Source organism: Opisthocomus hoazin, chromosome 3, assembly GCF_030867145.1.
Source record: "Opisthocomus hoazin isolate bOpiHoa1 chromosome 3, bOpiHoa1.hap1, whole genome shotgun sequence".
NCBI classification, from domain to species: domain Eukaryota; kingdom Metazoa; phylum Chordata; class Aves; order Opisthocomiformes; family Opisthocomidae; genus Opisthocomus; species Opisthocomus hoazin.
In genome coordinates, this window is record NC_134416.1 from 43,567,153 (window position 1) to 43,594,464 (window position 27,312).

At 41.2% G+C, this 27,312-nt stretch overlaps 1 protein-coding gene across 2 annotated transcripts in view; it reads left to right on the plus strand.

The window, feature by feature from the left end:
* The first annotated feature begins 8,614 nt into the window (after positions 1–8,614).
* The window catches only part of CA8 (carbonic anhydrase 8), a 53,450-nt gene continuing 34,752 nt past the window's right edge, over positions 8,615–27,312 (plus strand). For both annotated transcript variants that reach the window (XM_075416099.1, XM_075416100.1), the window contains exons 1-3: positions 8,615–8,783; positions 9,137–9,328; positions 13,135–13,259. In XM_075416099.1, the coding sequence (XP_075272214.1) occupies positions 8,705–8,783; positions 9,137–9,328; positions 13,135–13,259 (396 nt within the window). In that variant the 5' untranslated portion in view covers positions 8,615–8,704. The remainder of the gene's footprint in view (positions 8,784–9,136; positions 9,329–13,134; positions 13,260–27,312) is intronic.

Below are 27,312 nucleotides of genomic sequence, written 5' to 3' on the forward strand. Positions count from 1 at the left end.
AGTGGCTTGGAAATTTAGCAGTCTCTTTGCAATTCTGAGTGTGAACAGTTCCGTGTCCGTGTGTGATCTCAGTTTTTAGAGGTTTGGGATACAAAGATAAATCCCTTTACTTATTCTTTTTACAACACATATGAACTAAGGTAGGTATTATTAAATTTTTTTGAATGATGTTATCACCCTGGAAGAATACTAATTCAAGAAATCAGTGTTCAGTGTTCCTACCCCAAACATTTAAATTAGAACAAAATCAGTTGCTTCCTCCTAGTTAGCTACATTGAAACATAATTAATGAATGGTAAAATCTAAATCTGAATGGAAACATCTCCTGTTCCTAGGTTCCAGTTGAACCATTTTGAATTGCAAAACTGAGGATGTGAGCCAAGAGCCTTTCTAGCAGCATTACAGTGTTATCTCACACTGTGCTCTATCGTTTACTGCCTGGTCTCCCTTTAAATACTTGCTCCTTCGTAATTATTATCTGTGGTTCACCACTGGACTTTGAAACTGCAAACTGCTTTCCGTATCTTTTGCTGCCTGCGGTATATACTTTGAAATCATATGATTTGTTTTCTATCACTAAGATTACAAGTGACTTGAATTGAAAGGAAAAAGGTAGACAAAACGGAATGAAAACAAGAAGCTTTTTAACTGTTGTAAAATGTGACAAAGTGTCACAGCTCTGCAACTGAAAAAAAAGAGCAGCTGTACTCAGAACCTGGTGCTGATTCAGTGGTGAAAAGTAAAAAATAAGTGGAAAAAGGAGTAAACAAATATTGTTATGAAGTAGAAATTTGGACTATAACAATATCGATGAATGTTTCAGGGAAAAATCCATAGCTACAGTTCACCCAAATAAGTCACATTTTTCTAACTACATTAGTAAGAAAAGAAACCCAAAGTCAATTACTGGCTAAGAATATGCATTTGTTAATGATGATAAAGAAATAAAATATTCATAAATATTTTGGAAGTTCCATGTTTGGAGAGGAGTCTGATCTGCTTACATTAAGTGTGGGTAAAGAATTCTGCAGTTTATTAATAGCTAAGTGGTATTAGACAATATCATAAAACTTAGAATTTTTGAATCTGATTTGAATCTATGTACTCACACCCTAGAGTTCTACAAGAACTGTCTGAACAGATCTTCAGTCTTTTCTGTCAATTTGTAACAAATCCGGGAAAATGTTACAAGACTTAAAGAATTTTAACATTATGTAAATATTAAAGAAAAAAAAAAGAGAGAAATGAGATAATCTAGGTAAATACTGTCTGGTCAGCTTGACAACAGTTCCAGGAAAAACACGAAAAATATTGATATGGGATTACAGTCATAAAAGCTTGATGGAGAGGAATATAATTAATGTGACAATAGTTTTACAGAAAGTATGGGTTGTCAGACAAACATATATAAAGAGATTACACATTTTTGTGAGGCATATGATTTACTAGCATACAAGATTCTGATTAAAAATGAACACTAGGACTCATTCAAATGAATGGCATTTTAGGTCAACTAAGTGTAAAATGATAATGCGGGCTGTGTCCACATTCTGTAGACTGGCTCCTGGATACCCTGACTCAGAAAGAGGATTTAATGTTTATACTGAACAGCAGCAGAACAAGAGCTCCAATGTCTGATTCAAGAGAAAAAAAACACCAAACAAACCTAATGTGAATAGTAAATTTTTTTCAAATAAAAAAGGAATTAGAACACAGAGGTGAAAAGAAGAGCTACACAGGAGAATTCTGGTGTCTGTATTTTTAATGTGGAAATGGGGAAATACAGTAAAAAACTGAAACCAAGATAACCTGGTCTCAACCCTCTAGTAAGTGTTAATGAGCTTGTCTTGATAGACTACACAGAGGTGACCAGACTAAAGTGAGTATATTAGAGAGAAAACGCAAAGCAATACAGGCTCTTCAGCCAAGGCAAACACACATAACATGAACCAGTGGCTGGACGTTAAAGTCGGATAAACTCAAATTAGAATTGGGTACCCATTAGTTAACACTGAAAGGTATTAACCACTGGAACAAACTGTCAAAGTAATGAATTCTTCATTTCTTGATGTCTTCAGGTCAGGGATTTCTGCAAAATATGCTGTAGCAAAACAGAATTTATTTTTTATTGATAGACAAATAATTAATACATGAGTAACTGTGTGAAATGTAATAGCTTGTGATATCGGAAGCCAGATTGCACTCTGAATATGTGATTTCATAGCTTTACCGGAACTGGGCATGTCAGCACTTTGTCATCTGGAGATATTTACACACTGATAAGCAAAACTTAGCAGAATGAATAAAAAACTGACTCTTCTTTTGCCATCATTTTACAGAAGCAGATGTGTTGTTGTCCCCCCCTGCCACTTGATCCTCATCAGTGCTTCCCCCTTCTCACGAGCTTCACAGATGAAAAGCCAGCACCTTTAAGCCAACACATGCTTGTGCTCTTTGAGTGAAAAACTGCTCAGGCTCACTATTTAGCTCATTCTCTCCATTTATTTTAAGCAGTAGAAGGTATTACGTCTTTCCCCGATTCAGTGCTTCTTTTTTAAACATTTAATTTGCAGGTAGCGGATTTAACATCTATCAGTTTCACTGACAAAAAGCCACTTCATTTAAATAGGTATAAGATGAAACTCATAAACCTTCAGAAATCTCACAAAATATTAAAGATCTGAAATTATTACAGCTAGCTAAAAAAATATTTATCATCTCCTTGCAGAGATGATCTTGCAGATTTTTCCTCTGAGCATCCTATCTTCATACTTGGATTTGAGTCTGGGTGTATCTTTAGTCCTGTTTCCTTCCTAAAGAAATAAAGGTCTATTTACATAGGAGTTTTGCCATGTCAGGGCCCTTGATTAGCATTTGCATTCTGTGTTTCAGAGAGATCCTATTTCATCCTTTATCTGTCTTTTCCTTTTAGCCTACTAGAGGAAAAAAACAACAACTCACTTCCCTTCTACTCTTCTATTGTCTGCAGGATTTCACTTTTGCACTTATTTTACTTCATCAGCAAGTCCTCGTCTTCACCACTTTTTATAATTCTTTACAGATTTTTTTTCCAGGGCTAGATCCTATTAGGGAAAAGAAAAGCTCTATGAGACTACACTAGTTTATTCTGTAATTTTTTTGTGTGCCCTTAATTATGCTGTATTTTTTATTATTTCTTCACTTCCCTGTTGACTGCGGTATTTTTAGTCCTTAGAAATGGCTTCCTACACCTTGGGTTTTCTTTGAAGAACTTGAAACTATCCTGTTGTAGTTTTATTGTCCTCTTCATGTATGCGTGAATTCTCATGGGCAGCCGTAATAGCCCCGTTTTACACATTTCAAGACATCTTACGTGTAATTTTGCACGTAAGAGTTTTATACCTGCCCTGTAGAAAAACTTGTGTACACATTTTCAGGTCCATGTGTTGATCTTTTAATTCCCCCCCAAAAAAAGCATGTATATTGTAAAGTCACATGTGTGAAGTGTGCACAGGACCAGCCTGCTACCCTATTAGCTGGTACAGCCAAGAAGCACAAATTGACACCTACAGACCATAAAACACACAAGGCCACTGAAACTACACTTTGGTCTGGATGTCAGTGGAAAGCGGGATCCAGCTGACATATTTTGCAATGTTTGCAGGACAGCATTTGCCAATGTAAACCTGACCTGCAAATATATGGAGTTGCTCACTGTAAATGGTTTCTCTTTGCTATAAATGGTCCCTTTACTGAAAATGGTCTCTCTTTACCTTTTCATCCTGGACTATTTATACTGCCTGACCATCCTTTTCCTTTTTATATCACATGACTTCAGCTGCAGGAAAAAAATGACAGGCAAATAATATTATTCCAGGAGAACTGGAATATTATTCCTTGTAATGAACTAGTTCCTTTTATAAGACACAGAGTTATTTCCAATTTTGTTATATATAAGCTTATACTTTAATGGTCAAATGCAGATACTTTTTGCTTACTCTTCTACTTCTGGAAAAAAATCAAACTTTTTTGAGAAAGTAACCTGGCAAGAAATAAAGATAGAAACAAGACCATGAGAGAGATGACTGCTGGCCAACCTTACAGCCCAACACAGGATGCAAAACAGGAAGCTCTGTTCTGTGAAAAAGCTGGGTGCTCCTGATCCCTTCAGTTGCCTACGTTGCTGTATGGACATTGCCTTCTCTTTCAGGACACCTTGGCAAGAACTGAGGTCTGGCTTAGAGAAGCATAAACGGACTCTAAATTGCCCCAAACTGAATACTCTAATATCCCACAGAACATTTCCTTCCTTATCATAATATTAAGTCCTGCATGCCCTCAACTGCTCTTTGCTGGCAGCAAGGTAGTAAAGAAAAAAGTGACTGATAAAGGAAATATGATCCTCTCACAATCTGAATTTCTCATCCCTCAAATGAGAGAAATAACCGTCAGTTCTGTGGCATGCACAGAGTCTTGCAGGTAGGATTGTACAGTTTAAAATAACTTGTATGTAATTCTGCTTTTATTTTTCCTACAACCTTAGCAACCTATGCAGTTCTGTTCATTGGACTCTCTCATTCAGAGTGCTGAAAGCTCTACATACAGTTGTTGAAATTTAACCTCTTAAAAAAATGTTGCTAGACATTAATGACAATTTACACATACAAGTTTCACAGTGTTCGGATGCTGAATTTTGTTTCAGGCTTGGTTTCTCCCAATATATACATTTTAAGGTGCTTAGAAAAGGTATATTGTATTTGAAAAAAATCAGTAACTGTATAACAAATAACAAGAAGGGTATTCAGATTTAGGAAGTACAAGAATAGTTGTTTGCAGTCTCACCCAGATTAAGTATTATACCAAATATATTTCAAAATGCCATTTCTCATTTGATGAAAGAGAATGTCAGAGACTCTGCTGCTTCTGAACTGCTGTCCTCTGAGTTCAAAGAGGAACTATTAAGATGCCGATACGTGCCTGAGCTTTTTTCCCCTGGTATCATCAAAGGGTGTGATCATTAATCCCGCTTAAACAAGAAGTCAGCATGTTCCACAAAATCAAAGGCTGAACCAGGATTCAGGAGAGAGGTGCCCTGCTCCTGCATCTGCTGGTGAGGTGCCATGTCACTTACAAAGGTCACATTGGCCGGGCTTCTCCTACTTTTCGTCCATCAATTTGATACTAGCTCGAGGGCTGTAACTATGTCTCCCTACAGATTTTTCAATATGCTGGGCCAATGTAGCAAACACCACAAGCAACAGATTTTTACAGAATAAAGAGTGTATTTATGTATGTTATAGCTATATATTTATCATCTTTTCATAGTAAAGTGAGTTATTGGGAGCTTCTGCACAAACTTAAACTTTAGATGTCTAGTAATAATAAAGGTTCTGAAGGTTCTGAAGATCAATATAAGGTCAGTTTAAGACAGAGATGGAACACAGATGGCTGGCATAAACCGCGCGATCCCCGCAAAAAGCACCTTTAATTGAAGAGGAAAGAACTGTGAGGTGGAAGTGGATGCCTTGGGACTAGTATATCAAGTAACATAATGCTACAGTGAGTGTTTCTAGATGATTGCATGGTACATCAATATGTGGCAAAGGGCAGTGCACAGGACACCATCAAAATACTACTACACATAGCAACAAAAATGGACTGACAGAGAGCAACAATTTCAGGAGTGCCTACACCATTAAAGGAGACAAAATCCCACTGATCTTGAACACGGATTATTAGATCATGCCACTATCTTCATCTGATTGTCTCAATCCTTTTACTTGAAGCTGGCTCTGTAAATGAGCGAGTCAGTTTGTGCAGAGAGTGGTCAGGTCAATATCCACATTTGTGCTGGAGTTAAATGTGAGCGCTCTGTCCCATGCTCCATTTCATTGTGGAGACATACCCTCGAACTCCTTTGTTACTTACACACTTTGCCATCAAATGAGTCGTAGGAATCTTCAGCGGAATCTGAACTGCTGATTAGCTCATACTATGCCTGACAGCAATGATGGAAGAAATAGGATATTTGCCCAGAAAACAACTAAGCAGACATATGGGAATAAACAAATGTCAACTATTCAATAAGGCTTTACCTGCTACGCGTAATTTTGCAGAGAGATATGGAAAGAATGGAAAGGTTGAAAGGAAGGGCAACAAATGTAAGCAGCTTAGTTCTTCAGTTCAGTTATGAATGGAAGCCATGAAAACTATGGAAAACCATGAGAAGTATCTATTACAAAACAGGAATTTGCAGGTCTGATTATGTTGTCCCTCATAAGTGTGAAATTCTAGAACAGATGTCCCACAGGAAAGCTGCTGCAGGAAAGGACTTAATAGAGGGCATGAATGAAGTACTGTGCTTCAAGGAGCAAGGGAGTGAACCCAGCCTCCTAGGAATGTTTTTTTTTTTTAAATGTGAGATTCTGCTTGAAGAAGAAAATGAGTTTCCAGTCAACTGGAGCAGAATCAGTGATGATTTATGGGAAAGTTTGTTTTTTCCCCATGTGGTTGAGCAATGATTCAAAGGGACTGACATTAATAAAACAACTGGTTTGTGTTTAAGAAGTGATTAGGGGATAAAACTTAACAACCTATAAATTCAGTTTGGTGTGGGAGATGAGTATATATATACAACTTCATGTCTCCTGCGACTAAAATTCACGTTAAAAAATCTGAGTATTCCGTTTGTACTGGTATCAGGTGCTCACTATATGAGGAAAAAGTCTATTTGCTTTCTGCCTCAATAAGCTGCACCACAGTTGTAGTTTGTTTGGGTAGTATATGTTTGTTTCAGCCATCACTAGTGAAGACAGTAACTATGGATCCTGAAGAAGGAAACTTGTGTTTCTGTGCTGATCTTGGAAAAAACGCAACCCAGTACATTCTACTTCTTTTGTCCTATTTTCTTTTCACCTTGCACACAGCTCATGAACCAGTGCTCTCTTGCTTCATTAATGGAGTTCCAGCTCAGTCCTTCTTCTCCTTCCATCTGACTTTTACACTGATGATAATTTCTACTCCCATGACAGCCCTGCACAGGAATCACAGGTACTACTGCTGAGCTGGGGAACACAGAAGCACAGTGAGGTCCACACCTATATCAAACCTTGTGAATCAACAGCACAGGACTGGGATATTGTCCTCTTGGGATACCACAATGCAGGGAGGTCTGGCCATTGTCTTTAAGGGGCCCAGGATGGTAAGCAAAGGGCACTTCCGCTGCCACTGTAGCAACTCTGTATGTCTGCCTCTGCTGCTGCTACTGGTTGTGGTCAGGGACTGCGGAATGTCAGTGCTGTGTTCCCATTCCTCTTGCTGTCACTGACGCAAGTGTTAGGGTCACTGCCTAGGGGAGATCCCTATTACAGAGGTCCCTTTTGTCTTTTTTTCCCTTGACAGAAGGAATATTCTCTAGGTCCATACACTGCTGTTGGCAAAGGAGAAGGATGAGTCCTTTCATATCCTCGAATTGAGGCACCCTCTTGCTTGGGAGAGAGTTTCCTCAAACCCTACAACCTGTATATTCTGCAGGAGGCTTTGAAGCCACACTCTTGGATGTGGCCTAAATGAAAGCATGACTGCACAGAGCATGGAGTCATCAACCCTCCTTCAGAACAGAAGGGATGGAGCAGGGCTCCCTGGATTTTTCAGAGGCTTCCTTCAGTGGCCTCCATCCCTCCACAGAACCATGGAATGGCTGAGGCTGGAAGGGACCTCTTCAGGTCACCTTGTCCCACCCCCCTGCTCAAGCAGGGCCACCCAGAGCGGGTTCCCCAGGACTGTGCCCGGACAGCTTTCGAATATCTCCATGGAGGGAGACTCCATGACCTCTCTGGGCAACCTGTGCCTGTGCTCGGTCACCCTCACAGTGAAAAAGTATTTCCTGATGTTCAGAGTGAACCTCCTGGGTTTCAGTTTGTGCCCATTGCCTCTGGTCCTGTCACTGGGCACCGCTGAGAGGAGCCTGGCTCCGTCCTCTTCACACCCTCCTTCGGGTATTTGCAAACGTTGGTGAGGTCCCCCGGAGCCTGCTCTTCTCCAGGCTGAACAGCCTCAGCCCTCCCAGCCTTTCCTCATGTGAGAGGTGCTCCAGTCCCTCCACCACCTTCATGGCCCTACGCTGGACTCTCTCCAGCAGCTCCCCATCTCTCTTGCACCGGGGAGCCCAGAGCCGGACGCAGCACCCCCGGCACGGCCTCACCGCGCTGAGCAGAGGGGCAGGGCCACCCCCCTTGACCTGCTGGCCACGCGGTGCCGAGCGCAGCCCACGACGTCGCTCCCCTTCTCTGCGGCAAGGGCAGGCTGCTGGCTCCTGTCCCGCCGGGACCCCCAGGTCCTTCCCCGCCATGCCGCCCTCCCGCCGGCCGGTGCCCCCCCGGGGCAGCGCTTCGCCCTTCCCCTCGGTGAAGCTGCTTTCCCCGGGTGCCCCCTGCGCCCAGCCCAGGGCGGGCAGCGGGAGCTGCGGGGACACCCACCCACCGGCGGGAGGGGAGCCGGGAAGCGAGGGCAGCGGGAAAGCCCGGTCCCCGGTCTCCCCCCGCCCCGCCCGCTGCCCCGCACCCTTCGCCCGCCCCGCCAGACGACGACACCCGCCGGGGGCGGAGGGAGAGCCGCGGAGCGCCGCCAGCCCGCCTCGCCCCCGCCCCGCCCTCACACACGCTGCCGCTCACCGCGCACCCCGCCCGGCCGACAGGAGCCGGGGCCGCTCGCAGGGCGCCTGCCCATGGCTGACGGGAGCCCGGTCGAGGGCGCCGAGCCCTTCCCGTGCCGGGAGGAGGCTCCGGAGTGGGGCTACGAGGAAGGTGAGGAGCGGGCGGCGGCTCCGGCGGGGGAGAAACTTTGGCCGCGGCCGGGAGAGGAGGGGGCGGTGGCGGTGAGGAGGTTTAAGCGGCGGGGCGGGGGGAAATCGCCCGCCGGTCGCCCCGAGCCGCGGGGAGCGCCGGCCCGCAGCGGGCGGCAGGGCGGTCGCCGCCGGCGGGAGAGCAGCGGGGGGTGCGCGGCCGCGGAGCCGCCCGGCGGCGGTGGCCGGGGCCGAGGTGCCGCGGGGCAGCGGGTGAGGGCGGGCAGGGTCTGAGGGCGGGCAGGGTCTCGCTGGGCGGGGAGGCCGCCGCGGGGTGCCGGGGGTCCCCGTAACGGCTTCCCCCCCGTGTCCCAGGAGTGGAGTGGGGGCTGATTTTTCCTGATGCTAACGGGGATTATCAGTCGCCCATCAACCTGAACTCGAGAGAAGCTAAGTACGACCCCTCGCTGCTGGAGGTGCGTTTGTCGCCCAACTACGTGGTGTGTCGCGACTGCGAGGTGACCAACGACGGGCACTCGATTCAGATCGCCCTGAAGTCCAAATCAGGTACGCCGAAACGCGGCCTGCGCCTTCCCCGCGACAGCCTGTCCCGGGAGCTGCTCCCGGCTGCCAGCGCTAAGCCCGTTCGGCCACGGCCGGAGCAGTGCTGTCGGCTTCGAGTGGGAAAAGAACGGAGCTTTGCGATGAGGGCTGCGAGCTCCAGCGCCAAACTGGATGGTCAGTCAGGTTGCCTCGGAGCGTGTCCAGAATTTCCTCTTGTGCTGGTGTCGTCTAATTCGCTGCCGTTAACAGTTGTACGCGTTCAGGAGCGGTCCAGACTATCGCTTAAGACAGTGTGATGCCTAACTGTTTCGTACAGCTGTCAAAAATTGTCCTTGGTCCAAAGACCATGTAAGTTAAAAGAGCTTTTTCCATTAATTTGAGTGGGTTCTGAATACTAACTGTGGAACTGGGCAGCTTAAGGTGGGTATTCCAGTTATAACTGCGTACAATAGTGATGAAGAGCATATAGCAAAGCACTCCTCATTTCCTAAAGGGTTTTTTTGGTGTCATTCATCAAATAAGAATTAGAAGCAAATAATAAAAGAAACAATTACAACTTAAGTGAAATCACAGTATCTCGTTCAGACCTTTCACCTGGATAAACTATTCTGTATGAAGGAGACAACTGTTGAGAAAGTAGGAAGAAAAAACATCCTTTGTGCCTTCCAGCACTGTGGTAGTTCTTACCATGTGTCTGGAAGAGCATCCAAGTTATCCTAACCAATCTTAGCTGGTAACAGCCTTTTGGGGGCATTTAAACAGCTGAACATTGTCAGACCATGAGACGTTCTAACTTGTGTTTCCTTCTGAGATCCCAGTAGTCCTGGGAGCTACAGTTGTGCTGGGAGTGAGGGAGTCAGTTCAGTTTTGCTCTGAAATTTTTAAAAAGGAAGGGTTTGTTATTTTAATAATGATGCTTTCCTTTATAATTTCTTTTTCTTGATAAATTCCATGTATTATTGTGACACAGAACATTTATTTCCACATAATTTTGCAGATATGCAATAGAACAGAAATTTTATACTTCCAGTCGGTTTTACTGCCCTCATCAGAGACAAAGCTCTTTTCCCAAGGAGGAAGGTTCTTGAATTCTCCTGTGCATGAAGTGGGAGTGACCTCAAACAATGTCATCGCTTGCATGCCAAAACGCAGCTCCTTCAACCCTGCCTTTCCCAAGGCTAGTTTGTAACTTAGTAGCAACAACTAGTAAGATGGTCCAAACACACCTAAATGCGTATGCAAAACTGTTGGAGACTTGTGAGAAGGAAAGACTTCTTTTTAAACTTGAATGCAGTGGGATGTCAGACTCATGAGTCTTGAAATATGAGAAAATGTGAAATAGAATAAAAGTTAATGACGGAGGGATGGAATTATAATTTAGGAAATCTTGTTTTAGTTTCAGCTTTTCCTTATATTTCATGTTACATAATTTCCCATTCTCCATTTTAAACTGGGGATAATTTTTCCACGTTTGGGAGGGGGAAGACAACGTTTGTTATCACTCCCAAGAGGAGAAAAGAGTTAATAAGCTGTGTTTGGCCTAGTATTCTGGCCAGTTTTCAGGGATTGTGGAAACTCCTGCAGCTTGCTTTTCTCACAGGGGATCTCTGATGACAAATCCATTTAACCAGATTATTTTAATGGGAAGTGTTGAGCACTAAATGCTTGTGAAACTCTGTCCGATTAATGTGCAAGAGATCCTCATCTACTGTAATGTTAACAGCCAAAGAAAAACTTCTTTGTGGAAAAAAGTAAACTGATTAAGATAGATATTAGAAATCAATTTGTCATTACTTGTGATTGATTTTGTCCTTTAACTCAGGACACACAATCCATCTGGAATTCCCAAATCCTTCTTATTATTTAATTGCAAACATTTTCACAGGCTGCTTCCAGTTTGATCATCGTACATGTGTTATGCGTAAAGTGGAAGAAGCGTGACCAACTGTGTAAGGGAATTGTATCTTGAAAAATGCTTTGGAGGATACGCTACTAACAGAGAGACTTCTCTTCAGCCAGTAGTGGATTGCACAGTGGATGGTAGTTTCAGAATAATTTCCTAATGAGAATCAGAAATTGCTGAAAGGCAAAGCGAAGTTAAACATGTTTCATGCATTGACAAGGATCAAGATTTGATGAAAGGCAAAGGAAAGATAAACATGCTTCATGCGTTGCAGTGCTTTTATCATGGGATCAATAACTTAAGCCTCAGAAATAAACTCTTTGAAGCTCCTGCAGATCCAGAACTACATCATACAGAGAACATTTGTTCTAGTTACACTTTCTCCAGGAGCAATATTTTAAAACAGAGAAAATGCTCCGTTTTCCTAAGAAATAGCACTGATAGCACTATTTATCCAGATTTCCCAAAATACTTCGGTTGGTTGTTTCCCCCAGTGTTAACCTGATTTGTAGATCTTCCCTGTAGGATATAGGTATAGAAAGAAGATTAACAAAGGAAGTTTAAGAAGCAAATGTGAATCTGTAACTACATTTGGGACATTTCATTTCAGAAACCCTAATGGCTGTTAGATTAGTTATGAAGAATTATTAAAGGAGGATTAATTGGAATATTTTACTTTTTTGTCCCATGTAATTGCTTATGAAAACCATAACTGATAACTTTTCTTTCAGTTTTTTATAGTTAGTACTTTTGTTCTTGTGTTTGTACAGTTGCCATATGATTCAATTGCTACATTATGTTTTAGTATTACACTATGTCTTATGCTCCAAAATAAGGCCATTTAATTTACGTGTCAAAATAATGTTGTATTATGGAACTTTAATTCCCTAAAGCTGTAGGTTATGCAATTAAATGATCCTTGTCAATTATCAGAGATTGTAAAAGATTCATTCAAAGTCTCTGAAATTTAAGCTAGAATTTAATGGATTCTGGGGAAGACAGTGAATGCCCTTAAGTATAATCCAGCCCTGCCTAGAAGCCAATATTCAGTGATTTCAGTGGGAAGTTACCTACAGCCTGTGGAGTAATATTTGATGTGGAGCAGATTCACACATCCCTGGGTGAAATGTTCCTATTGATTAATTCCAAAGCAGATTGAGCCTCACAAGGTACAATTGCTTATTTTTACTACTTATGGTAGTAAAGGTATTGAGCTATTATGTAATTTTTTTGCATGTGTTGCACTTGTGGGTAGATGTTTTTGTGAAATTGTGGATGTTTAAGAGAACGAGGTGAAAAATACCATGGCTTCCTAGAAGCTGTTTTTAACTAAATGAGGTGTGTTGTTGCTCCTGTGTGTAGGTTTGATTATGTTTGGACATGGAGGCATTCTGTGTCTTGGAAGCCTGACAGGTGGTATATGGCTGAACAACTTCACCTAGCAAAATATTGGTGATCAAAAATTTTCTATCAGTTTCTGTGACTCGTAGCAAATATAGGTGATGGAGATGAAGCATTTGGACAAGATGGAGGTAGTTATCAGTTCAATTCAGAACCCTCGCCATCTGTTTAGAGCACACAGCTGCTGTCTTTATTAGAGCAATAAACGTATTCACTCTTCTGAGTGATAAAGGTAGAGTGTTTTTATTTTGTGTTATGACCAGCTGTTCTACCTCATAAAACAAAGAGTGCAGCATGACAGCAATTTCATTGATTGTAACTGTCTAAATTCGCGTGCAGTACTTCAGAAGTAAACATGTCAAGTCTGCCAACTTTACTCTTCTCCTTTTTGGTACCACTGATAATAAAGAAGCTTGCAACCACCTCGCCGTTGTATTTGGAGATTATATTCAGTGGCTTGTCTGCTTGGAAAGCCAACTTCCTTACCATTTGTCTGCTTTCCCAGTGTTAATAGGGGGGCCATTGCCTCGAGGACATGAGTTTGAACTACACGATGTTCGATTTCACTGGGGGAGAGAAAACCAGCGTGGTTCTGAACACACGGTTAATTTTAAGGCCTTTCCCATGGAGGTAAGAGTGACACTGCATTGTGTAACACTTGCTAAATGCAAAATGTTTTATTTTGTAGCCTGAATTCCTGGTAGTTCAAAAGAGAGTTTCCTTTAGCTTAGCATTTTATTGCTTTATATTTCACCCCCAAAGCTATCTTGCTGAAGTGTGCTTTTGTGCAGGTGATATGCATGTGGAATAGAGTGCCTCCAGCACTCATCACATTGTACGATTAATTGGTCGTAAAGTTAACTTGCAGAATTATTAACTTTGGTCTTAATATTAGTATTGTGACAAAATCTGCTGTTTCAACACTTCCTGTGTCACCTTGACCAACAGCTATAGATGGGAAGAACTAGCCACTGGAAATATTTCCATGGTGAATAATAAAAACTTAGGTAAATTTGGAGTAAGTGTAGAGCAATTTGTTCATGAATAGCTTTATATACCTGAAAATTGAAGATCATGTGATATTTTTGTGTCTGTTCTGTAATATCTTAATGAATTACGAAATTTTGAAACACAACCAGAGTGATAATGCAGTCTGAAAAAACTCAGCTGTTCATGGGGTGTCAGTTTGGGCTCCTAGGCAACCTAAATGCTGGGACCTGTTTCTCCTGCCCTCCAGCAGCTGTTCATCATAGTACTTCACTTCGCACTGTCCCATTGCTTACCCTTGTCAAGGAGTGGCTTGGAGTATCCCTTAGACCCTAGGCTGCAAGGCGACTTTTAACAGATACACACTGATGTTTGGTGACTTCAGCTTTGCATCTTTTATTTCATTAGTTGTGCGCTATTGGTTATAAAGAAACTCAAGATTTTTTCAGAGTTCTTTGAGTTATTTTTGCCTTATTTATCTTTTGTAATCCCTCATGAGCCTGAAACTGCTTCCTTTTTTTCTGTGTTGTTCAGTGCTAGGAAGTTTCTTATTGTAGCCTTATATTCACAAGTGCCAGACCACTGGAGTAGAACCGCTTTACGGAAAAAGATTTTAAAAGTATTAGAGAAACTGCTGCAGAGCTAAGTGTAATAAGCTTGTGGACTCCATCAATCTAATTCTTAGTGTTGTTTAGGTACTTTCTTTAAGAGTTGTGGGTCAGACCTTGGTCTCTGCTGTTTGCTATTTTGCATCGGTCCATCAAAATCCCCCGTATATAATGTGACTCACAGGGGCTTTGCAGGTTGATTTGAGGCAGATCCTCTTTGCAGGTTGGTTTGAGGCAGATCCTGGCAATTCAGAAGAATTACTTGAATGGGAAAGACTCATCAACTGAAGGGAAAGTAGAGGAATCACCTCTACTGCCTGGTTAATGGCATAATGTATACAACATCTTTTATAAGAAGGGCAGTAGGACCTTCAGGATACTGCAGTGTTCCCCTGAGGCAGGAAGCAGCTTGTTCACTATGCAACAGCTCTGCTTAGTGCTTTTCCTCAAGGCTGATCCAGCATGTGGTGACAAAGAAATATTGACATGAACTATGACAAGAACTCTACTTGGGAGTGTGTCAGGGTCTCTTGTTTATTAAGGATCACTTCTCAAACATTCTTGGTGGTATGTGGGAGCACTCTACTGATAATCTGCAGGAACCCCAGTATTCTCTACTCCAAATCAGTCCAGAGAAAAATATACTTGACCCAGAGATGCAAAACAACAAACTTAATCGGTCATGAAAGGACATCATTCTTCACCTAGTTTAAAGGCAGCACAGCAGCTGCACAAACAGAACTCTGGCACAGTTGAAGAACATCACCTGGAGGTGAGCAAGCTGGTGTTATCCTGTCTCTTGCATCTAAGCAGCTTTTAGCTAGACTCTGATCTCCAAGAAATAACTACTGATTCAAAACTTCTGTAGCAGAAAAAAAATTGATTTATAATACACTTTAAATACGTTGGGAATGTTTAATTTTGCAGACAGATCCTTATGCAGTTGAATTCTTCAGACAGAAAATGACAGCATTGCTTCTCGTATCCAAGGTCAGTTGCACACAGGTGTATTGGCTGAGCCAGTTCGTCACCTGCTGCCAATGTTGCAAGAAAGTGCAGGGCAATTCGTTTGACAGATGAGCTGCATTTCCTTCTGCTATATGCACAAAGAGCTGCTATATTAAATCCATCTCAAATTGTCCAAATTGAATATTATACTTGAGCCATAGTAAAACAGGTGCTTGTGACCACTATAAATGTTTATGAAGTAGTACACCTGAGACTCCAGAATGGAAGATTTTCTGTTTCCATTCCAGGGATTCCCTTGCCTGTTTTTTTTTTTGGGGTTGATTTTTTTTTTTTTTTTTTTTGTGGAGAACAATCGTTTTGATCAAGGGACCAGGAAATCTATTTTCTTAACTTCTAACGTTAGCATTGGTTTATACCATTGTTGGAAATCACCATAATTCTGAACACACATTGGGCTTTATTGTCTCTGGGTTTGTTAGTTACTGGACAGACACAGTGATGGGTGCCTATTTTGGCTATATACAAGCAGTCTGGAGTAGTTTATGCTTTCGTCCTGTACTAAATGCAAAATAAGCTGGCAGTAGTTTGTGCACAACTGCATGCCTAGAAATACATTGAGCACCAAATGCCTAAGTTTGTATCTTCTGCCAGTAGAGCAAATATAGTAGGACATTTTCCTAAGAAACTAGAAAAGATTTACAAAGAAAATGATAGGGATTTTAAATTCTCCTCTCTTTGTGGGAGGAAGACAAGTCAAGGGGATAAGCTGTAGTATGAAAACATAAGTGCTTGGTTTAAGTGGGTACATTGACAACACACAAACTAGGCCCAGATTATATACTCGACTACACTATTATAAAACCCAAGCAGTTCTACAGAAAGTTTGAAGAGATCGATCTGAGATGAGCGTCTAAGACTGTTTATTGACGGAAGCAGTAGTCTGGTGTTTTTGGAGTGAAGACTGTGAGGCTTTATTTTATTACATTGGACCAAACAGTTGTGGAACAGCTTTAGATTGTCAGCGTAATGATCTTTGTAAAGGATGACTGTAAAAAGAGTGTTATTTTTCAAAGCTTGGAAGAACACTTTTCTGTTACTTCCTTAGTCTCTTCACCCTTCATACTATAACTGCTTTTATAAAAACTAGCAATAGCCTGTATTAGTTAGGTAATATCCTGTGTCTCTTAGTGCAATAATCTATTGTTTCTTACTAATCAGCTGGGGGCTTTGTGCGCGATGACGATATATAGGTTCATGGTGAAATACATAAGACTACTAAGCTTATGTAACCTCTGGGACAGCTTCTTGAAATAATGCACACTGTCGAAAAACGTTTATGCAGCATGGAGGCTGAGTTCGTCACTATTTTTATTATTGTGTGAAATTCAGCAAAGATATGTTTTCCACGTTGCTTGACTGAAGAAACCAGAATGTTGACAGTAATATGCCAGTGTCATCATTTTCACTAAAACATCTGTGTTTGCAGTTGGTCAGGAAAACAGGACAAAACAATAAATAGTTGTCAAAGGTAAATACTGTAACACATCTTTTTTAACAAAGGAAAAGCAGAGGGCTGTGTGTATTGTTACAATACTCCTCTCCGTTCCATGAAAACAAGAGCATGAAGACCATTCTTGCCTTCTGGCCAGAGATTGGATGGAGACATCTGTGCAACCTTCTCCAGAAATCTTTCTTACCAAGTACTTCTGCACAGAGTGTTACTTTGCCTTTTGGCCAAAGCTACTTTGGCCACTGCTTGGGCTCAATATTTAGTAATGTCGTAACATTGAGAGACTGTTTCTTCGCAGCAAATGGAACAAGGTACCAAAGATTAGATTGTGCTTTACAGTACACATTTCCACAGAGCGGTAAAGTCCACAGTTATACCCACATGTAAGTTACCTGAATCGGATTGAGGTGTAAGAAAGAGAGGAACTGTTTGACATCTTTATTCCTCTCCTTCATGCCAAGAATATGGATTGGAGAAAAGAGGAAGAACAAATGAAAAACTAATGAAGCTCCAGCTCTCTCCCTTAACTTTGATACATGAGGGAGATAGAGGGGGACGGAAATAACAGATTGCTGCTTTTTATTTTAGTTATTAATAAAGTTAAAATAGGGGCAGCTAAAAATGGACGCCCATTGTGCCCGATCTCTGTATAAACGCAGCATACTATAGTGCCAGGCTGAGTCAACCTACAGCCAAAAAAGACAGTAGGAGAAAGTGCCATGTGATGGCATCAATGCTGTTTTATGAAAAAAAAACTGCTTCTGAAGTGAAGGGGAACAGGGAAAATTATGCCTTAAAGATGTCTCTTCCTCTTAGTTACTCAAGTGGTGGTGTGACCAAAGGCACAATCTGACCAAAAGGGAACAGTTGTTTCCAGGCCGGTGCTCTGAAATACAACTGTATCTGAGAAAATGAAAAGGTTCCTTTCACCACTTGTAATATGACCAGGAGGATAATTCTCTGTAATTCATCCTCTTTACACTGTAGGGTTATATGAGCTGTGAACCATGTGAAAGCTCTCAGTAGAAGAGGATTGACATAAAATCATTTAAAAAATGTTTCCAAGATGTGCAGGAAGATTAAAAACTGTATTATTGTCTGCCCCACAGTTTTTGGGTAAAACAAGAAAATGCAGTTGCCTGAAGGGCCAGAACCAGTTCTGTACAGGAAAAAAAGATGTTCCTTTCTCTTGTGTAATGAAGAGCAGAATAACTCATTCTGTAGACTCTTTCAGAGTTACTGAAATACCTGCCGCAATGAAGTTAAATATAATGCAAAACACGTACCCTGCCCTTGATCTGATTTAAACCACTAAGTTTTCCTTTGTTCATGTGAAATGGTGCCTGCCTAAGGATCTCGTCAAACTGAATTACAGCTTTAGGGCTTCAGGTTAGGCTGTTAAAATTACGCTTATCTGTTGACGTTTTTACAGTCTTTGGTGTGGGGATTTCTCTGTGCCCAGCTCTGAAATCAGATACCTGTACACTATGCATCGTCTTTCTGGCATGTCTTGAGAGGAGGTGTCATGCTTTCAACATGGAAATTTATTCTTTACCAACTTTTAATATTCTTTGCCAACGTTATTTAATCTTACTGTTTCTTTTTGTCAGTTTCTTATTACCTTGTTAGCAAATTATTTGAGTTAAAAAAATAAAACAGTATTTGTAATTGTAGTAGAAGGCCTGGGATATAGTGTGCATGCGAGTGTGTCCGACCCTTTTTAGGCAGAGACTTACAAACTGGAGTGGGACTGGGTGGGTGTGAATGGCAAGCAGCATTTAACCCATAATGACAGTAGTTTCTAATATGTGAGCTCAGTTCTGATGTCTGTGGTTTTTTGCCAGTAGCATTAATGGGACTATGATCCCAGTCGTAAACCCTGAAAGAAAAGGTTTTTAAACCAAAGAGAAATCCTGCGGCATTAGCTGATTGCATTGATGACCTGCTTGTGAAAAAAAAATTAGTTCGTTCCACTCACTTTGGCAGCGTAAGAGCTATGAATGAAGACTATCTTGCTTAGGCAGTCATAAATTTAACAGGAGGTAAAAAGAACAGATTCCAGAAGGGTTTACGTAGCTTCATGCTGAGGTCTGGAACTCTGCTCAGAAATCGTCTCAAGTTTTTTGGTGGAAAATTAACTTGTTATTCAAAGGCTTGGCCTGTTTTCTAAATTTTGGAATTACTGCAGATGAATGCTGTGAGCTGTGATTAAAACAACGTGTCTTATAAGGAAATGATGACATTCATGTAATAGCTATATCCTTGACAGGCTGTGAATAACAGATTAATAACAGTTTAAAGTAGATATGCCCATTGGACATTATCTAGTTTTTGAGGACAGAATTGTGGAAAAACACGGGAAAATCAGGCCAATGTCTAAGCAGATGTTTTCAGGTTTTTTTTCCAAATCTGCACTGATTTATACAGAAACAGAATCTTTTACATGTTATGTAGATGCCATTTACGGACATAACAATAATACTTAGCTTTATGCAGTGCTCCATGGGCAAAATTGGTCCTAGCAACAGTTCTAGTGCTGTCAGTGAAGTGTATTACCTGGGATCCTAGCCCCATATGTGCAGGTGTTTAAGTATTTTTCTGCATTTTTCTATATACCATGCATTCTGGTATCTAATTGATACGACTTCTGTTTGGGTTTTTTGTAGCGGTACAAAGCTGGGAGGTCTCCATCCCCTCTCAGTATATCGGGAAACATAAAACCAACCACAAGATAAAAACAAAATTATCATCATTGTAAAAGCACACGAGCACCTTATGACTCTTGAGATTGCTAGTTGCTAAGCTCTTTCAGTATTATATTTTTATTGTGGTTGAGGGTTAATTTGACCTAAATAGGTGCATGCAGTCTCTGAAGTATACTTTATTTCTGGGTAATTTGTCAATATGAGCTTGGACTGGCCATTATTTTGTTCAGTCACATATAGTTTGAGTTTTTCAAGGAATACATCTATGTGCTTTGTATTGTGGATTCGTGAAAAAAACGGGTGCAAAAGTAGGCTGATGTGCTAGCACAAACATGCTTTTATCTTGGTTAGTGCTTGAGAAGTGCTCAGGAGATTCGTTATTTCCTCCCTTTCCATGCTGGATGCTTGTGTCAGGACCAGGTCCTACACTGGCCCCAGGGCGTGAGTGAATACTCGAAGAGGGAGATAACAGCTTCCTGATGCTAAACCCCACATTTTGTGTTCTTTGTGCTAATGGTGCACACATGGCTCTTAAGAGGTAAAGGATAAAACTTACAGATCATCTAAGAACTGAAAACCTTTGAAGGCTTCCACAAGTATTTGCAGTCATGCTTGAGTGCTTTACAAGCAGAAATAATGTAATCCTTAAGACATCAGTTTGAAGGAGACAAGTTCTGCTATTGCCAGTGAACTGGTAGAAGACAAGTTCAAAGGGATTAAATTGTTTGGCTGTGGTCACACGTGATGCCTTTTTCAGAACTGACAGAGAACTGACTTATGATTCCTAGATGCTTGAATTCTGATAGGACTTTCTGACGCTGTAGTGCTGAAATACCTAACTTGTGTTGTAAATCACACTTCAGCAACTGAACCACAGGGCTGTCTGATGCCCTAGTCCATAGACCACGCTGTTGCCAATGAGATAGTCTCACTGGTCGTTCCTGCCTTCTCGCTGTGCCAGCGTTAAGCCACACAATGAACTGGACTGGGGAACAGTTAAAGTTTAACAAAATTTGGGGAGTTTATGGAACTATGGGAGATGAGAAAAGGATAATACCATTGGGCAATCTACAAACTTGCAATTCAAGAGAAAAGTGCTGGAGATGCATAACAAAGTTGGTTATGTCAATGGAAGCTTAGCCAGCATTAAAGAAAAAAACCTGACTGAGTTTCCTAGAGGAGTGTAGTGTGGAAAGGCAACTGCTCACTGGAGAACAGTCAAGATTGTGACTTCAGACGATAATATGCAGCTGCAGATTCTCAACTCTTTAGAGAGACCCTTAGCTTTGAAACACAAAGAACTGTGGGATTCAAATCAGTTATTAATAAAACAATAAAACTTAGTAAATTAGCAGGGAAGGAGTGTTTCTTATTCTTCCTTCATTAGAGAATCTATTACTGAAAATTACATCAGTGATTTAAATCCTTCTGCATACGAACAGTCTGGTTTTAAATCCAGGACAACAGATTGCAGCCAACACTTTGTGAAGTTGGACATGCTTATATTAAATGCTTATAAATAGCACTTCCAGACTTAAATACTTAACCCATAGCACTTTGTGTTTTCTGTCTTCTTGATGGCATTGCTAGCCTGTAATATCAACTGTTCATCAAGGGCCAGTCCTTTTTCCAAGCTTCGCTCTTTCTAGCTGTAGAGCTATAAAAGCGCATGCAGACATGCTCATACACCCACTCAGGTTGGCAAGAATCCAGTGTAAAAGCAGGATGGAGGGTCCGGCACTAAAATCCTTGCTTTTTCCTTTCTGGCCTTCACAGTTTGAGGGAAGGAAGAAGAAAGGCTTGAATGTGTATTTGTTCCTGTTAGCACAAGTGAGGGCAGAGCCAGGGCACCTCAGCCTACACGTTTGCTGGGGCCAGACGTGGTATCAGGGAACAATAACTTGCTCTGTGGTGCTCCTTGCTTCACACACCGAGCAGAAACTTGGCACAGGGAAGAGCCAGACCTATGAATGACGGTAATAACTGTGTAGCTGTTCATTTTCTTACTGCTGGGGTTGATAGTGAGAGTCAGCGATCTAGAAACAAAGGTGTTCTGCATTTTTCATTGCTTTTCTTAGCCTGTAGAATTTTGTTACAGTTGGAAAAATGGTCATTTTTTATTAATTCCTGTTTTCTTTTCATCTCCTGTGCGTGCCAGTAGAAATAAGCACTGCTTGTGCTTTCAAATGGGAACAAAAAAGAAATACAAATTACAATTACAGCATCCTCAGTTTCCCCTATACTCTTCGATGTTTTGCCAATGGTTTCCTAAGAAACAGGCAAGCTAATGTGATGTGTCAGCAGCCTCTGTGAGCAAATGAGGAGATATTTTGATTTTCTGTTCAAGGCCTGGACAAAACGGGTCTAGATGGCATTTGCAAAGCTTACTGCGGATTGTTGTCCTTCACAAAAACTTAGACAGGTAAAGACAGGTCAGCCTCCGTGTATCCCCTTTCTATTTTCTAACCTTGAATGCAGTGGTAATGAAGCCCCTCTCTGAAGAGTTAGTCCATCTCTGGTTAGAAGAGAGAAACAAGACCCATTTTCCCCTTTTTTATGAAGTTTAAATTAATTTTCTTTTTTTTAGCCTTTTAGCTTCTTTTGCCGGAAAGAAAGAAGAACACTCAGTTGGATATTTTATGGTTCCCATTATTTTTCTTTTTAGCTTACTGTTCACAGCTGTAGTCTTTTTAATCTCTTCATATACATGCGTACTTTGTGCTGTTAATTTAATTTCTTCAATGGACCAACAGGTCTTTGTCTTGTATGAATTGAGGCTACTGCATGTGATTAGACTGTTCAAAGGGAACACGGGTTCCTGGTTAATATTAGATGTTGCAATGTCTTTATTATTCTTCTTTTGGTATGGCTTACCAATATAGATACTTCTTTAGCACAAGCAATTTGTGACAGCAACTGCGGGAGTGTTTCCTGAGATGCTGTAAATAATTCAGTAGCCCCACTGTTCCTTACCTTTTCAGTGGCACACCAGAAGGTATGCCACACAATTGCCTCGACTACTTTTGCTTGGCTGGCTTTTTGGAAGAGAATAGATTTAGAAGGTGTCTTTGCAACCCTTCCTTTTATGATTGAACTAAAATAATTTTGTTTACAGCCATGTTATACTTCAGCCCTCTTTCAAAGACACTCATGGAGCGGAGAGCACCAGTCAGCAAGGATTCTGGACTACCCTGATATCCCAGTCAAGCATTTGTTCTGCATGTTTTAGCTGAATTTAGCTTTTGAACTGAGACGTATGGTATCTCACACTGTGACTGCAGAGTTGTTTAAACAGGATACCTTGTACTCTGCTCCAACTTGATTTGTTTGCACCTGGTTTCTCTGATTTTAGATTATGAACTTCTTTGTTCAGGGAATGTCATCTTGTTCTGTACGCACTTGGAGCCTGATGGTTAACCCACAGATTAGACCTGCTAGATCTTTAACACTTTCAGTAAGTTGTAACAGGCAGAAGTTCAGTAGAATCTGTGCTTTCCCTTCTCTCACATTATATTAATCAGGAGTTTTTTAACTCTAATGGTGTTGTCACCTGTGTTTCTTGGCTCTGCTTTCTGGCTGTCTCTCTTAGCGCTGACCTGAGCGTTGCTTTCAAAGATACGCACAGAGTTTCCTTTATGTCATTTTTTTCTGACAATGATCTATGTATGACATGTTAAAGAAGATTTAATTTCTGCTGAAACTCAGAGGAGTTTTGGCAGCTATCCACAATAGAAGCCTTGAAAAATTCAAGTCCACAAGCATAAACCAAGTACGCTGATTAATAACCTGACTCCCTTGGCTACTTCCTCATCCTCTTCTTGATTTTGCCCAGATTTCATGATCTAGTCATTTGCTTTTATTTGCATTTTCAAAGGAAGTGTATTTACCTTGACTGAACTGTAATGTTTAACCATGCAGGCTTTGTTACTGTATGAGTTTTTGTTTCTTTTTTTGTGTCGTGGAGTATGTACACGTACTCCTGTTTCTCCTAAGATACTTTCAAACAGCCTCTGTATCAATTCCATTAACTTTAATTTCCTAAACCTCTCCTACAGGCTGTTAATAACTAACTTTCTATTTTTTTTAATCACTTTTCTTGAAGCTGTGTGCCCTGGTCATATCGTTGGTTCAGTCCCCTTGTGAGGATTTGGAACTTAATTACTGTATGTTATGGTTACTGCCAGCAGCTTAGTCAATTGCTTCCTGAAACTATTCAGTGCCAAGTCAAGTATCAACTCACGAATTCTTGTGCACATATATAATAGCAAGACACAGTTTTTCCACATTTTGTCCTCATGAGATGTTGTTTACGCAATATTTGCGTTGTTGAAATTACATATCTTTATTGTACGACTAGGTTGTGTTGCCTTCCTTTATTACCGGCTGAAATCCTCAGCTTCATTTCATCCCTCTCAAACCAATGAAAAGACTTTATGCTGGCCCTAGTTAGGTAGCCAGTTTCCCGTTTGTACTGTTCCCTCTCCAGCTTTTGTGGCCTGTTGTGAATGGAACTGGAATATACTGATCTCCAACAAACCTGCGTGAGTCCAGGAGAACAGTTCTTAGCTCTACAATCATTAGCAGAGCAGCTCTGAAGCTGCTCTAATTTACCTTAAGGATATAGATTCATCACTGAGATGGTATTTACGTGGAATCAAAGCAGAGTGCAGCTCCACTCTCTTTCTCAGCAGTGACAGAAGTGTGACAAAAAGCAATATGCTCAAAATTTCCAGTCTAACGTGTTAGATGCAACTCTGGTTAAGATATGGTGATGCAGTATTCACCTAAATATTATTCTTCTGAGGTACAGCCTCTATGATTTGAAATAAGAGTTGGGAAGATATGAGAGCAGTAACATACTTCTCATCCTTAGATGCCTTCTGGTCCTGTAGTATTACTAGACTAAGCAGGCTTTTCTGGAGTTTGTAATTTCTAGTTGCACAGCTGACAAGAAATAGCTGAATAACCTAGATCTGACCAAGGAGCAAAGCTTTCCAGAAGATTGATTTACACATGATTCAGCATGCATTGAAGAAAGAAGCTTTTGTAATAATTAGCTCCTTAGTAAAGAGTAAGAGTGTAGAGAGGAAAAAGTACAATGGGTGATTGCAACAGCAACATAGATTCAAGAAAGTCTAGTGATGATAGTGTCACAATCTGATGTTCTAGTAGTTTAACCTGCAGATCTGAAAAGGAATTATTTTAAAGTGACAGTCTCCTGCTGTGTGTATAGTGCAAACAGGAGCCCGTTGAACAGAAGGATTCCCCATAGAATCATTCAGGTTGAAAAAGACCTCTAAGATCATCAAGTCCAGCCATCAGCCTAACACCACCATGTCACAGCCTCTTGCAGTGTGGGCTATGCTTGCCGATTAGGTTGAGACAGGACCTACAGCCATGCTGGGCAGGTGTTTCTTGTTGCCTCCTGCTGCCTCAGCTGCCAGTGGTTTTATCAGGCGAAATTTCTATGCAGGGCCTGGTTCTGGTGCTAGGGAGGTCAGGAGGAGTTCTGCTGTTGGTACATTTCCCCTTGACTCCAATGGGATGTGGGCTTGGTGCTTTGTTCCAAACTACCTGGCCTAGCCAGTGGAAGCACTGCACATTGAACAGTGTTTTATAGGGATCCAAATAACAGGTACAGTTTCAGCAGTTTAGCAGTAAGTATTCATGAAGAAAGCAGTTACAGTATATGGACTCCTTTTTATGGTGGCAAGTCATTCCAGATTGTGCAGGTTTATAGCAAGTTTGTAACACTCAGATCATATAAGAGTGGAGAAACGCTGGAGGAGAGTCTGTCTTCTACCCTTACCATTAATCAGATATGTTATAACAAAAGATGAGCAATGATTTATTTCAGAGTGTATCTTCCTATAAGGAATGAACCTGTCTTATGTTTGGTCTGGCACTTGGGTGACAGATGCATGCCAGCATGTCGCAGTAAGGGACAGAGCTAGTAGTGACTTCCCTGACATTGCAAGAGTAGGGTAAGCTTAGGTGAAAGTAAGCTTAGGTGAAACATAGTCATTCCGAGAGGTGGATGACTGAGAGGGTCTGAGAACGAGGTGTCACTCTGGTGGTCACGGGCAGTTGGTGCCTGGGCTCCTAAACAGAGACTCCTGGGTAGTGTGAAAGGGTGGGAGGTTGCAACAACAGCGATTCTGATTAGGTACAAGGAGAAAAAATTCTTCGCGATGAGGGAGGGCAAACACAGAACAGGTTATCCAGAGGGGTTGTGGGTTCTCCAGCGGAGATATGCAAAACATAGTCAGACAAGGCCCTGAGCAACCTGGTCTGACTTTGAAATAGTATTTAACTTTGAAGTCGGTGTTGCTCTGAACGGAGGAAGGAGGCGGTTGAACTTCAGAGGCCACTTCCAACATAAATTATGCTGTCATTATGTTTTTTTTTATGTGTGAGCTGGGAATAAAGTAAGGTCAGCAACAGAGCTTAAAGGATCATTTTTGTACTCAGTGGGTTTAGGACCCTGCAGGTTTCCACAGAGCAGCCAGTGCCTAGACAGGGGAGAAATGTACATATTTTTGTAACTCTGTTTTTTATTGAGAGAAACTGACTTCCAGAACTGATAAATGTGCTAGGTTGTATACAGTGACTCTGATTCCTGTCAGAATCTGTCATCCCATGGACTCTGATTCGTTGTAAAAATCTACCATCCCAGGCCTTTTCTTTTCATACTGACAGAAGAGATATTTCTGTGGTAGAGAAAGGAATGGATTTAAGTGTAGGGTTTTTGTTTGTTTATTGACTTTAAAGCCAGAATCTCAGGTCCTTACTCAGTTTTGAGAAAGTCTTGATTTGAGATGGGCCCCTTGTAATCTTTTGGTTGAGTGGGGACTGGATGAAAATTGAGAAGTTTATCAAAATTTCTTCCATACAGAATAATCCTTCTGTGGGGTTTGCTCTTCTGCATGGAAAAATTTCTTAATCTGTCCTGTGAAGGAGAATCTCGTCAGCTGTTCACAGAACAAATTAACTTTATCAGCAGTTCATTTAATCATTTGCCTTCATGGGTTTTCAGTTTATCTGATTTTAAGGAAGGCACTGCTACAATTCTTTGATTTACAGCTGGAATATTAAAAGGCTCCAATTATATTTTTTTTTTATCCAAGAGAAAAATGTATTTTTTGAGTGCTAAGGAGTTTCTCACAGCTTTCTGATTATTTTGTAAAAATATGCTGTCTGGCACACTGAGCCAGCCACCGATAATCAGTAACAGTATAACGGACTCATTTTGGTTGTACAGTACCGTAATAACTACCGAGTATCACAACATTAGCTAGCAAGTTGAGCAGAGCCTCTCCTGCCGCACTGACATGCGGCTTGTTTGCACTCCCTATGAAAACCACACAATGGTAAGCTGCCAATACACTGCAGCTGATTATTTAAAAAAACCCCACAAGGTTATGTTTGTATTGGAGACTGGCACCCTTTGTGGCTATGTATTTTTTATATAGCTGTCTCAAATCAATGTAAAACTGAAGGTTACCAAAATACAGAGCATTAATCTAATAAGCCTCTCTGGCTATTTCTACTTGTAAGATATAGATGCATGGGTGTGAAGTTGTCAATGTGCATGGGCATTATATTATATTGGCACTTTCAAGCGTTGTGAAGGCACTGGGATCTTTCCTCTGTGTGCATCTGGTTCCCGTAAATATTAACAAGAGTTACAGGCCATGTTGTTTGTGCACTGCATTCTCTAGAGTGCAAATTTTGTAATGTTTGTAGACTTTTTGCCATCTTTTTTTTTAAACTGTTATCTGGTGTTTTCATCTGATGTCATGTTACAAATAAAAAAAGAGCAAACAAAAGGCAGAACAGCTCAAGGGAACCACACAAATACATTTGAATGCAACACTTTACTACTAACACTCAGGCCTTACTGC